At 36.8% G+C, this 14,048-nt stretch overlaps 1 protein-coding gene across 2 annotated transcripts in view; it reads left to right on the forward strand.

Moving 5' to 3' along the window:
* Window positions 1–6,071: 6,071 nt before the first annotated feature.
* The window catches only part of LOC112163496 (GRAM domain-containing protein 2B), a 13,832-nt gene continuing 5,855 nt past the window's right edge, over window positions 6,072–14,048 (forward strand). For both annotated transcript variants that reach the window (XR_002922288.2, XM_024299922.2), the window contains exons 1-9: window positions 6,072–6,366; window positions 6,644–6,766; window positions 8,881–8,968; window positions 9,045–9,114; window positions 9,672–9,775; window positions 9,843–9,938; window positions 10,007–10,078; window positions 12,884–12,964; window positions 13,117–13,228. Coding sequence is in view for 1 of the 2 variants with exons in the window: in XM_024299922.2 (XP_024155690.1) it covers window positions 6,281–6,366; window positions 6,644–6,766; window positions 8,881–8,968; window positions 9,045–9,114; window positions 9,672–9,775; window positions 9,843–9,938; window positions 10,007–10,078; window positions 12,884–12,964; window positions 13,117–13,228 (832 nt within the window). In the remaining variant the exon portion in view is untranslated. The remainder of the gene's footprint in view (window positions 6,367–6,643; window positions 6,767–8,880; window positions 8,969–9,044; window positions 9,115–9,671; window positions 9,776–9,842; window positions 9,939–10,006; window positions 10,079–12,883; window positions 12,965–13,116; window positions 13,229–14,048) is intronic.

The following is a 14,048-nucleotide window of genomic DNA, read 5'->3' on the forward strand; positions in this document are numbered from 1 at the left end:
CCACTAGACTCCAACCTGTCTTCACTGCCAGTTCGGTATTGTTGCAACTGACAGCTAATGAGGCCAGACATGCTTTCAAGCAGAGCACTTAACAGGACTTCAATCTTCCGCCGTCACGAGGACCATTTTTGCACACACTCCTTTGCACAGCAATCTCCTTTCTCTGTGCTTTCCTTGTTTTCTGTCTTTCTGCGGCCGGGTTTGTGACAGGCGGTGGAAATGCCTCTGCTGACAGAAGGCGACGTTTCTGAGAGAAAAAGGCAGAGGAAAGCGATGATCTGTCACACTAAAACATACAAGAACACCCTTCATTTTGTTTATTCATCAGCTGTTTTTGTCATGCTGTCATTGCACAAAATATGCTAGAAATGCTGCATTTTATGTCGCCGGTTGTCCAATTTAACTAAGAAAAATCTGTTAGCCTAACTAAGCTAACAGATCGAAAAGACACGGTGTCAGATAATTCCACTTTTTCTTTTTACTAAGTTTGTTGTGAAATGACGTGCACAGTGGTCAAATTAAAACGCAGTTTGTTTCTTTAGCATTTTATGAGTTGTTTTGAGGAAAACTAAACATTGTGCTAATGGCTTTTTCCTCCATCTTTGACCTACAAAACCATTTGTGACAAATTTGATAAACGTATTTTATGAGACCACTTTCTCATTTGCATTATCCAAAGTTTTCTTACAAACCCATTGTCTATATCTAGGTCCATGTTTTCTCTTTTGTAGTTCTCTGTCACTCCACTAGGGGCAGCTACTTCTCTGGCTCATTTCAAAATCGCTGCTTACGTGAAATCTCAAAAACACTTTTGGCGGGAAAAGTTTACAGAGTTTTTAAAACTTTATGGTGAAAATGACTCATTTATTGCCATTGATTTTATTAAATAAATACTTGTTGTATTAAAGAAATGCAACTTTTTTTTATAGTAAATTCTTTATAATATAGTTACTTGTGTAGCAACTCGGGAAGAACTTGAAAATGGTCATAGAAACTTGTTTAGCGACTCGTGAAGATCTGGGAAATGGTCATAGAAACTTGTTAGTGACTCGTGAAGAACTGGAAAATGGTCATGGAAACTTGTTAGTGACTCGTGAAGAACTTGAAATGGTCATAGAAACTTGTGTAACGACTCGTGAAGAACTGGAAAATGGTCATAGAAACTTGTTAGTGACTCGTGAAGAACTTGAACACAGTCATAGAAACTTGTTTAGCGACTCGTGAAGATCTGGAAAATGGTCATAGAAACTTGTTAGCGACTCGTGAAGAACTTGAAATGGTCATAGAAACTTGTTAGCGACTCGTGAAGAACTTGAAATGGTCATAGAATCTTGTTAGCGACTCGTGAAAACTGGAAAATGGTCATAGAATCTTGTTAGCGACTCGTGAAGAACTTGAAATGGTCATAGAAACTTGTTAGTGACTCGTGAAAACTGGAAAATGGTCATAGAACTTGTTAGTGACTCGTGAAGAACTTGAAAATGGTCATAGAATCTTGTGTAACGACTCGTGAAGAACTGGAAAATGGTCATAGAAACTTGTTAGTGACTCGTGAAGAACTTGAAAATGGTCATAGAATCTTGTTAGTGACTCGTGAAGAACTTGAAAATGGTCATAGAAACTTGTTAGCGACTCGTGAAGAACTTGAAATGGTCATAGAAACCTTTGTAGCGATTTTTGATGTACTTGATGTAGTGGACGCTTTACAAGGTTTTGGTCCAAAATGCTTTTGTACAGCGTTCACTCCTCATATTGCTGTTAACCACTCGGGGTCTCGCAGTTTTTTTAAAGTGAAATTTTGCTGCCTTCTTTTTTTTTCACACCGTATACTGAGTTCTGATTGGCTGTTGACTTTGTCAATCAATCTCATCTGTGCTGTGTTGTTGGTACAGAATGCATTCAGTTTACCACATTTACATAAATCTTTAATTGTGAACAAATCTTTAGACTATTTTTTGAGTGGTTTAACCATTGATTGTATCTGATAACTGGACCGAGTGAGTGTGATGTCGAAATAGAAAACAGTTTACTTCCGGCTTCAACCAAATGAAGTCAATTCCGTCGCCATTTTTTCATGATATGGACACCGCCATGTTGGAACCAGACATTGTCAGGAATCAGGGATTGCTCTGAGTTGGTCAGGGTCAACATTTCAATGGCAACCACTCACCAATCAGGAGAGAGCTTGTTAAAAAGCCACGCCCCTACCACTGGCTCAGATTATGAGATCATAGGGATTCACAAGGAAATGCTAAAAAAAATGTATCTGATCAAAAATAGTTACTCTTGTCTATGGGATTTTGGCTTCTTGGAGCCAGCAGGTACTTCCTGTTTGGAACCCACCAGTGGGTAGGGGTCTCTCAGTCCAGTTCTCATATATAGTCATTGGCTTAAAGGGCCTATTTCATGGAAATTTAACTTTTTGAGCATTTGAGTGCACAGTATTATAATATTAATTTGTCCCAAAAAGCAACCCCAAAGGGGTATTTGGCTCTATTCACGCATCTCTGAGCATTCTGAGAACCAGCCCCTCCCAATCCACAAAAAAAAAGTGTCTTCACATTGTGATGTCAATAAGTGGGGAACAGCCCCTTCCAGGAAGAGTCTGTGCTGCCAGCCCTGCCCCCAGGCTAACAGACACACCCACCTTCTCCGTGGAGCTAGTGCTAGTCGGCAGAATTCTTCTGCGTTGCTGTAATTAGCAAATACTGACACACACATCTACAGCGCCCTCTAGTGGTTATTAGTGGAAAAATAACAAACCTTTTTTTTTCAATCCCATATACTATACTCATATATTGTAAGGTGATTTTAAGTCGCACCCTTAGCCAAACTATGCAAAAAAATGTGACCTATACTAAAATTCAGTTAGAAAGACCAATTTTAGCCACTCTGACCAGCCCTTCTAGTTTTTTCTGTTGCAAGACAAGCATGCAGAACTTTTATTGGTGGCTTATTTTGAAGGAAAAAACATAATTTTAAGCTTTAATGGGGATTTGAACGTTTCTCTAGTTAAATTCTTCTATGAGAATTAAAATAAAGTTCTGTTTGTTTCATTTTAGCTGAAATATTTCTCGTCTTGGAGATAGATTACCTCAGCTGTGCTCACATGTGATGGAACTTCCCATCAGACCTGAAAGAGGAGAGCAAACGCTTTCCCAAATGTCAAACAGTTTATGAGGTGCGAGGACCTGCAGGGCGGATCTGAGCCTCACGGTTTCCAGCAGAAGCCAGGTGACGACATTCACTCATCGATTCTGAACTCGCAGCGTGCCGTGCGTCACTTTCAGGGCTCATGGTTATTGGAATGCTTGTTTTTGTGCAAAAGTCAATGAAGCTGACCTGATCAAATTAAGTAGACACACTCAATCCCGGCGTCTCCATCTCCTCTGTGGTATCACATCACTCACTGAGCCTCTGGCAGCTCTCCCACCTTTAGCCCTCACTTCCCTGTCAGACGTGATTAATAGCAGCCGTCCTGCCTGCTGGCCTGCGCTGCATCACAGCCGTCCTTTTGTTGCCTTTAAAACAAGCCTCATGTGTGGTTTAAATGCTGCAGCAGCGCCTCCTGCAGGCAGAAAAAAGAACACAAAAAATGTATGAAAACTGCATGTACTTTAATCAACATTTTACGCAGTTTTTTTTTTTTTTTTTGGGTTCTGGAGCTTGCTTTTGCTTTTAATTCAAGCAATGCAGTAACACTTAGAAGCAATATTATTTTAAACATAGATGATTTAAATACACCAAAAACAAAGGTTCAAGTTATCAAAGAATTACATTTAAAAAAAGTAAATACAAAAAAAATTGTAGTTACTGCAAAATTACAGTTTTACCATTATCAAAATAGAAACTAAATGAAAAAAAGTCACTAAACCCTAGAATATTTGTTTGCTTTTATTGTCAAATTTGTTCAATAAAGGTATCAGTGAAGCAAATATTTTATTAAAGTTATATATTCTATTTTTCATATTACAATGACCACATTTTGTAGCGAAATTGACATGTTTATTATCACATTATTTAATCCCCACTTTTTAAAAATTATAATAAAGTTTGACATTTTATTCTAGACTGATGTTGCTATAATTCAGTTTCAAAAAAATACTTTTTTGCTTTAAAATTGTGTTTTTAATAGCATAAATCCTTGTTAATTAATATTTCTATTCATTAGGGATAACACCGTTCTGGGTTGTAAACTGACCCATATGTTTTACTGTTGATCTGAATTGTAGGAAAAGTGAATCGTTGCATATCAGTATGTTTACACTGAAAATGTCAAACAATTGTCCTAAACTTAAGAAGGATTTTCTTATATTTTGTTTTATTACATCACAGATGACTTAGTACAGGGGTCTGCAACCTGCGGCTCCAGAGCCACATGCGGCTCTTTTACACTTCCATATTGGCTCTCTGGCTATAGAAATAATAAAAAAAAATGTTTATCTTTAAGGTAAGAGTTAATAAATTACCCTTTAATTCATTTAGATTAGTTAAGCTTAGAAATGTATGGGAGAGGTGCACCTAAAAGATAAACTATGTCAAGATTTTTGCATCCCTGCAGCCCTGAAGAGGCCTCGTTTGTGTTATGCTTCAGATTTTTACCAAAACTTTGGTAAAAAAAAAAAGGTTGATCTTTTATGGGTTTAAAGCTCACATTATCTTATGCTGCACATCAATGGTTAGTAGCTGTCTAGAGTCACGCTGGGATGATCTTGTTTGGCACAGGGTGTATTTTATTTTGAAAGGAAATCATACGAGATTCTACGGAGCCCCTACAGAGACATCGGAAAAAATTTAAGTAAAAAAAAAATCAATATCTCGTTGCCACCACTTACTAATTCGTACACATCACTCATTCCTCGTTTCCACTGAGCGGTCCAGACTGGACCGGACTGGACTGGACTTTTTAGTGTTTCCATTACAAAATGGACCCAAAAAGAAACCTTAACATTTTGAGAAAATGCTAGTTTCCACTTATATTTCTGTTTTATTCATGCCAAAACAGAAATAAATTATATTTATTATATTAAAAAAATGTAATGAATTAAAAGTTGTAATACATTTTCTTAAAGCCTAAAGTAAGACTTTGCAGCTCCTTCGAGGTTTTAATCAGTAGCAAACAGGCCCAAATCGCTTTCTAGTTAAAGGTTGCCGACTTAGTAAAACACAAATGAAAGTTTTTTTTTTCATTATTGTTACTTGTTTATTAGAAACAAAACCTTAAACCAAAAATTGATGTCTGACCTGTATCGTGGAGAAAGTCAATCTTTGCATCCGTAATATTTATATTATATAAATAACTTTTTTAAAACATTTTTTTTCAACAGTAGCATTATTTTGCGATTGCATATTCTGTTATTTCGTTTTTTTAAGTTTTCTTAAACATAGAACACTTTCGCTATAAAAAGTTATAGCATCACTTTTGCTGGGTAACTTTTACCCGGTATAATATACCCAATAAAAGTATTAATGTCATTTAAAAAAGTGATAAGAATATAACAACACATGATGCGGCACAAACCACTTTTCTTTTTCACTAATCTGCTGGAATTATGTTAAATTACTAAAAAAAATATTGTAAATCAAAGAACATTTACACTGGAACTCCGGTGTTAAAGAGTTAAATGTAATAAGGATTTTTTTAAATGTAGATAAGATACATTTTGTTTTATTTAAATTTAAAATAAATAATGTAAACATTATGGAAATGTGATTTAAGTGGAGTTGTTTATGCGGAGGATTAGTTTTATAGTGATACTTTTTTACTAAAAGGCACAGATTACCATGTATTTTTTTTTTGTAAAAACCTAACAGTATATTTAGATTATTAGATATTAGGTTATAAGCGTGAAAAGTTTCGTTATTTTAGTTAAAACAGAAAATGATTAAGTGGAAGTTCAGGGAAGGATCTATTTGTTAGACTCTGTCGCCCCCTGTCGGAAAAGTTCCGCAGGTGCAAGTAAGGTTTTTTTTGGCGCAGCAGAATTTCTCACTCTAAAAAGTTCGCGCGGCGGTTGTCTCATCCTCTGCGCGTGCGTGTGTGAACTTTAGCGGGGTTCTCGTCGCGGCAGAAGACCAGCGGGGGGCCGCTCCTCTCTTCCCGGTTCCTCCTGACGTCGCTCCCGGCTGCTCCCTCCCACCTTCCCGGCTCCTCCTCCGTCTGTCTCCTCGGTTCCCGAAGGAGAGAAAAAAACTTCTCAAGACTTCCTGGAGCTCTTCCGTCCCGTCCAAGCGGTGAGCGGAGAGAAGCCGAGAGATGAACCGAGAAGTCCGGTGACCGATGAGCGAGCAGGCGGACTCCCCGGTGACCCCGTTACCCGGCCCGGAGCCGCGTGCCTGCCCGGACTCCCGCGGGAAGAGCTCGACGTGAGTGCGCGGGGAAGGCCGCCCTGCATTTGCATGTGTATTTGGCTGAGGGGGGGTGCGGTGTCCGAGAGCGGACGTGGCTCCATCAGAAGGAGCTCGTTTGCATGGAGAGCCTCCGCCTGACCTCCTCACGAGACGTGGAGGGAGCTGACCTCCTCCCATGACCTCCATCAGTCATTCATGCTTCACATGTTGAACATGATGGATCCACCTGAGTGTATAGACTCCATGCAAAGCGTAACCCAACACCTGGTTCCTCCTGTCACCCTATGTCCAGGTCTGAAGTGGAGCATGGAGGTGAGAGGAGGCAGAGGAGGCGTGGACGGGCCCCGGAGCTGCGGCTCCTGCTGGATCCAGAGCCAGAGCCCGCAGAGGTCAGGAAGAAGCCAGGCGGCATGAGGTGACCCCCGCAGCCTTTCTGTCCTTAGATGGGTAATATTGGACTTACAGGGGTTATAAGGTTGATCTTCTTCAGCTTCTTCTTCTGTTTACTGTAATCTTTAGTTTTTCACTTTACAATTTGTAGACAAAACAATGTGTAGTTTTTAGTTTTCTGTTAGAAAACAATAATTTGTATCCATGTTTTGTCACGTTTGCAGTAAAAATGATATTTTCTGAACCTTTAAAGTGTTTTTTGTTATGAATATGATTTTCTAAATTGCAGGGTGTTAAAGTCTTTGTTTCCTCAGTCTACCTGCTATGTTTACCCGCATGACCAAAGTGCTGTTTACAGATTTCACTGTTGCTGTGTAAGCAGCCTTTATCTGAGCTCAGACTGCTCCAACAAAGGGCTGATAGTGGGATGTCTTGAGTTGACCCACTCCGATGACCCTTGTGCTATCCTAGGCATGTTTACATTCAAAGTGGGGTCATCTGGACCCCATAAGACAGCACAAGGGTTAATGTGCTCTTTTCTCATGATGGAGGACGTGTATTAGGAAAATCAAGCTAAAAATTGCATTTCTGACAGTCAGAGATGGGAAGTGTAATGTGGAGACCCGGGAAGTACCAGTACTCTGGTGATGGATCCCACTGAGAGACAGAACCGATTCATGATAAAAATGTCTTAATTTTTCTCGTCTGAGCTGGCATCTCTCATATTACTTGCCATTTTGTTGCTTGGGGTTGTGTAAACAGTAGGGCTGCCACTAACGTTTATTTTTTCCGATTAGTCGACTAATCATGTATTGCGTAAAGTGGATGCAAAGCACACATCTTAATCATCATTATCTTTAAACTAACTAAAAACTAGAAAACTTGCAATACCTGCGATAATGCTAGTTTGCTGAAGGGATTTGCTGAAAATCAAGAGCTATTTGTAAAAACTTAAATTTCCTAAAAGACTAAAATTTCTTTTCAGAGTTAAGAAAGTTTACCTTAATTTCTAAAAAACATGTAGTAAAATTGCTTAAAAATCCCTAATTCGTGCCAATTTAGCAAAATATTTAGTGTGTTGTTTTAAGATAAACTACAAACTAAAAACTTTAGTAGATGCCAAATTAGCCAAAAAAGCTAGCTCATTGCTTAAAAACTAGCTAAACTCCAAAATAACCTAAAACTCCTCAGATAACTAAATCAGTCAAAAACGTTAGCCTGTTGCTAGAATAGAAGCTAAATTCTAAATTAGCCTAAAAAAAACTCTGTAGATAACAAATTAACCAAAAATGTTAGCTTGTTGCTAAAATAAAATCTAAATTAGCCTAAAGAAAATCTTAGTTGAAAAACAAATTAGCCAAAAACGTTAGTCTGGTGCTAAAATAAAAGCTAAACTCCAAAAAAGTCTGCAATTCCTCAGTAAACTAAATTAGTGAAAAACGTTAGCATGTTGCTAAAATAGAAGCTAAACTCTAAATTAGCCTAAAAAAAATCTAAGTTGAAAAACAAATTAGCCAAAAATGTTAGCATGTAGCTAAGATAAAAGCTAAACTCTAAATTAGCCTAAAAAACTTCAGTGGATAACAAAATAGCCAAAAACGTTAGCATGTTGCTACAATAAAAACTAAATTTCAATATAGTCTAAAATTCCTCAGTAATTTAAATTAGCCAAAAATGTTAGCATGTTGCTAAAATAAAAGCTAAACTCTAAATTAGCCTAAGAAACCCCAGTTGATAGCAAATGAGTCAAAAAAAATGTTAGCATGTTGCTAAAATATTAGGTAAACTCCATTTTTTTTAAATTACTATAAAATATGAAAATATAGCCCATGAACATATTTAAGCCTTGGAATCTGAAACGAACTATTTTTCACAAAAAGTAAAGTTTTGGCCTCACTGACTCATATATAAAGAAAGTCAATTATTTTGGTGCTGAACGCTCACAACTTTTTTCAACTTTACTACACTCTGGTTACATATAGTATAAAGTAACGACTACTCGACTATGAAATTAGTCGTCGATTATTTTAATAGTCGATCAGTCGTTGAATTGTTTTAACGCTTTGACACCAGATCCAAAGTTGTTTGGATCTTTAACGTTCGCTTGCTTTCTGTTAACGTTTCCATTTTCTTGAACAGACCCAAACCCAGCGAGCAACTTTCCCCGATGCTGTCTTTAAGTGACTTTGAAGCAAAGTTTGACAGAAAGAAACCACAACCCAACCAGGTAGAGAAGCTTGTCAACATTATCTCCATGTTTATCTCAAAACTGATCAATAAAAATACACTATTATTTTTTCCAGCTATCAAAGGCTAACTCCCAATACCATAAGATCTTCAAGGAAGTCGCCAGGGAAGAGTCCCTCAAACAGAGTAAGTCTGAGGCTACGTTCACACCGCCTTTGGCGACCATTTCCTGTGAAAAGTCAGGGTAGGGTTGTATTAGTTGGACTCTGTCGCCCCCTGTTGGACGCCTTCTGGAAGTGCAAGTGAGAAGTTTCTTTGTGCACCAGAATTTCTAACATTCTTGTGAATCAGGGACTCGGATTTGGTAGTAACATATAGATGGCATCCCTTTTAATTTACGGAAATGCCAACCATTTGAAAGTCGATCACGAAGGAGAAATCAATAATCGGAATTTGTGTCTGGTTGTAGTCCTATGACACCAAGTCTTTCATTCATCGGAATAAAGCTGTGAACAAAAGAACACATTTGCGAGATTTGCATCGCTTGGATATTTCGCACCAAACCTCTTCCAACTGTAGATGGAGGACATGCGCTAGAAACAGTAGAAGAAGAAGAAGCCCTTCCCTGCTTGTCCAGAGTGAACATCATGGTTCAAGCAAACCCGTGGTTCTTGAACGTGTTTCTGGTTGCTTCAAAGACAGACGTAAAGACGGATGTAAAGAAGTGTTGGTTCTGTCCACAGGCTACACCTGCGCCCTGCAGAGAGACATGCTATACCAGGGGAAGATGTTCGTCTCCGATAACTGGATCTGCTTCCACTCCAAGGTTTTTGGCAGAGACACCAAGGTTTGCCGTTTTCTTCCTCACAGCTGCATTTCGAAGGATGTGTTTGACTGAGCGCTCCCACTCATAGATCTCCATCCCGGTGACGTCTGTGAAGTTCATCAAGAAAACCAAAACTGCATTACTGGTGCCAAACGCTCTGGTGATCGGAACCACGGGTGTTCAGGTGAGGAAGCTTCTAGTGTTTCTCCTAACGAGTGAGCGCCAAAGTGACTTTAAACTGTCCTTTTTCAGCACGTCTTTGTGTCCTTCCTCTCCCGAAACACCACATTCAAGCTTCTAAAGTCCATCTGTCTGCATTTAGAGGTAATCTCAACACTTTTTTACCAATATTTCATGATCAACTTGAGCTAAAATAACTTTGAGGTCATTAAAAACAGTGTCTCTGATAAAAATGATGCCCCATGCCAACTTTATTTTTGCTGCATCAAACTAACTTGAGCAATTTTTTTATCAGCTGCCAACATTTGCATTAAATTTTTATACATCAGGATCATATTGATTCATTAGATTTTCACATAACTGCTCCTCTGTGGGATTATTTCCTTTGTATAATTGTACTACAGTTTGAGTAATTCAAGATAAAGTTTTCTGCAGTTTTGGCAATTTTCAACGATATGTGCAGAATTGGTGCAAACAAAAACTGGAAATGTGCACCAAATTTAGTGGTTTTTATTTTGTTTTACTTGTTAAATAAATAAATTAAATAAATTTTAACATGATTCCATTAACAACCGACACATTTTTCCAATTTCCCTTCGGAACCTAGTTTAAAAATGAGAAATTAAAGCAAAAAAAAAAGGTAAAACTATCAAGAAAGCAAATTCTTTCAGTCAAATGACAACAAAATTATGTTTTCTCCCCCTAAAATACCTTAAAAATGGTTTTAACCTCTTAAGACCCTCACTCTTCTTTGATATGACTTTTTGTTTGTCTTTGACAGAGCTCCAGTTAACCTACAGTGGTAATATAACCCAAAACTTGATATCCACACATTTGGACGCCAGGTCAAAGAAAAATCCATCCTTGCCTTAAATAAATCAATTACAAAACCTAACCCCAATTTTGGCTTAATTTGGAAAACTCAAGCTATTTTTAAAGTTCCTTTAATCTATTTGATACCAAAAGAAAAAAATACTTTGTAATCTGGATGGCATTATAAAGGTCTATGATCCATGCACATTTTTCTATGGGCATGCTGCGGGCGGCAGGTTGTAGTGAACACTTATACAACACGTAAGGGTACTAAAGGTTGAAGTAAGTCAGATACAGGCATGTTGTACAGATTTTCCTTTTTTTTTTACTATCTAAATCCTGCAGAATCAATAAGGGGCAGTTCTGACTAACGCTTTGCGAACGACTGGAGTTTGATGAAAGTGTCACTGATACGGTACAAGTCTGTAAAACATAAACTCAGTCATAAAATATAAACAATAGCTTTTTGCTAAACTAAACTTATTAGATTAAGATAAACTGGGGATCCCTGTCCTTAAACACTCCTTCTCGGTAAGGAAAAACTTCTAAACAGCGTAAAACACTAGCTAATGTAGCTTAGCCTTCACTAGCATGTAACTTGTGAATATTTAGCAGATTTTTTTTTAAAGGATAAGTGTAAAGAAATACTTTTAGTTTAATGAGTCAAGGATTTTTGTAATTTAACTTTATTTACTGCTTATGACAATTTATCGGAAACCTTGCTAACTTTTCAAATAGCTTACCATGCTAACGTATTAGTTTAGCATAAAACTCTGTTGAAAGTCAAATATGAGCCTTAAATAAAAACATTTTAAAGATTTGCTGAATTAAAGTTAATAGTTTAAGCTAAACTGGGCATCCCTGTCCTTAAACACTCCTCAGTAAGGAAAAACTCCTAAAAATAACCACATTTGAGACGAGCCAGAGGCAAGGTCCACTACCAAGAACAGGAGCAATCTTTAGAAAAAGGTTCTCTCTGCTAAGCGATGGTTTTTAGTGGTAAAATATTATGTTTTTTATGAGTCTACATGGAGGAAATCACACTCAAGAGGGGGTTAACGATCCCAAGTTTGAAAAATATTAATTTAACGCCACAAAATCCCAACTCACAAGTTCAATTTCATAGTGGTACAGAGATATGTGCTCCAGATGACCTAGCATAAAACTCTAGCTAATGTAGCTTTACCTTCACTAGCATGTAACTTGTGAATATTTAGCATATTTTTAAGGGTAAGTGAAAAAAAGTACTTTTAGTTTAACAATTGAAGGCTTTTTATAATTTAACTTCATCTACTGCTTACGATAATTTATCAGAAACCTTGCTAGCTTTTCAAATGGCTTACCATGCTAACGTATTAGTTTAGCATAAAACTGTTGGAAGTCAAAATAAAAACCTTAAATAAAAATATTTTAAAGATGATTAAAGAAAAGTCAAAGGTTTTTGTTGCTTGCTAACCAGTTAGTTTTCATTTGAAATTGCAAACGCAATTAGCAAGTCAGTTTTAAAATGTTTGAATCATTTGTTGTTTAACTTTTTCATGTCAGCTGGAAAGTCTCCATCTTTCTTTAAATGTTTTGATTATATGTTAAAACAATTAGAGTTCTGTCTCAGTTTAGTTTCTTAAAAACACAAAATTTGTGAAACAACTTTATCACAAGAATGAAACTAAACTAGATTGATTGAGGGAATAGATGACATTTTCGGCGGGTAACATTTGCGTAGTACCTCTGCGTACTTCAAGCAAATTTTAAGGCCAGATTTTACTATGGAGTTTCTCCAAATTAATTGGTCCAAATTTGTTTATTTCTTTGCAACTTTCTGTCTCAAATTAGTTGGTTACTGTCACAGACCAACTCTAGATTTAATGGATTTCTAATGAAAGTTGAAGGAAGCCAAACAGTTTTTAACCATGAATCTAAAAAAAAGTGTGAAATAATCCAAATAACAATTTATTATAATTTAATTTCGGGTATTTTTGATCAATCCTCCAAATAACAAAAAGATTTCACTTTGTTTTGCTGAATAAATTGCCGCTCATTGTCTTCAAGTGACCCAAAAACCCATTTCACCTAAAAACGAAAATACTTTCATGTTTTCAGAGCTTAAAAGTACAAATAAGTACTTTGTTGTTGCAGATGGATAAGACCAGTAGCAGCCCCGTGACTTCCTCCTGTGAAAACAGCTTCAGAGCCGGCTGCATGTCGGCGCTTCCTCTGGTCAGTCGGGGGTTTGTCCGGGTATTTTCTGGGCTGTTTGATTCAGGATGTGGGTTTTCCATTGTGAGCAAAGATCTTGAAGGAGCTCACTTTCATGTAATGCAACACCCTCTCGGTATGTGGTGTCTGTTGATCACCTTTTGGCGCTGCAGGACTTCTCGGAGGACTTCTCTGACCTCGATGGAGTTCTGCAAAAACGACGGCAGAACCTGACGGAGAGCAGCAGCTCCGGATCCCAGACTCCAGATTATGAAAAAATAAGTGGTGCGTGAGTTTATACCAATGGACATCCGATAGTTTTGTTAAAACAGTTCCCTCTCGAACAGTCATGATCGTTTTGAAAAGTTAAAGTCTCACTCGGATCAGATTTTTGGATCTATTTTAATAATAATCTTTATTTATTTAGCATCTTTTGAGATAAAATTCACAAAGTGCTTCACAGTAAAATACAGAATATTAAAACAGGATCTAAAACAGAATTAAGAAATAGCAATTTTAAAAATATATGTTTTTAGCTGCTTTTTAATTTTAATTAAAAGTGTTTTTAATTACAATTATGCCAATTTTGGTCAAGATTTTCAAAAATGTTATTTTTTAGGACATCATTTTTGCAGGAGTTCACTAGAAATTCACCTCTGAGTTATGGGTGGGATCGTTAATGGATAGCAACAAGGGATCGAGCGATATGGTTTTTCAAGGCCGATACGATACGGATGTTTAAAGTCTGGCGGGCTAATAGCTGATATTTTGGCCAAAATTAATTTGCAATATTTATTTTGAAAGAAATATGCTGTCAAATGCTTAACTCATGTTATTTTTTACACAGCATTTGGTAAGCCTGTAGCTGATTTTTATTTTTTTTAATCAAACCAATCAAGACGACTTCTATAATATAAATATATATATTTATATATGTACATACATACATATATGTATGTATTTGTGTATATATATATACTTATAAATATATATGTATATTTATGTATGTATTTGTGTATATATATATATATATATATACTTATAAATATATATGTATATGTATGTATGTATTTGTGTATATATGTATATATTTATACATGTACAT

Source organism: Oryzias melastigma, linkage group LG12 (genome assembly GCF_002922805.2).
Source record: "Oryzias melastigma strain HK-1 linkage group LG12, ASM292280v2, whole genome shotgun sequence".
In the NCBI taxonomy this organism is placed as follows: Eukaryota; Metazoa; Chordata; class Actinopteri; order Beloniformes; family Adrianichthyidae; genus Oryzias; species Oryzias melastigma.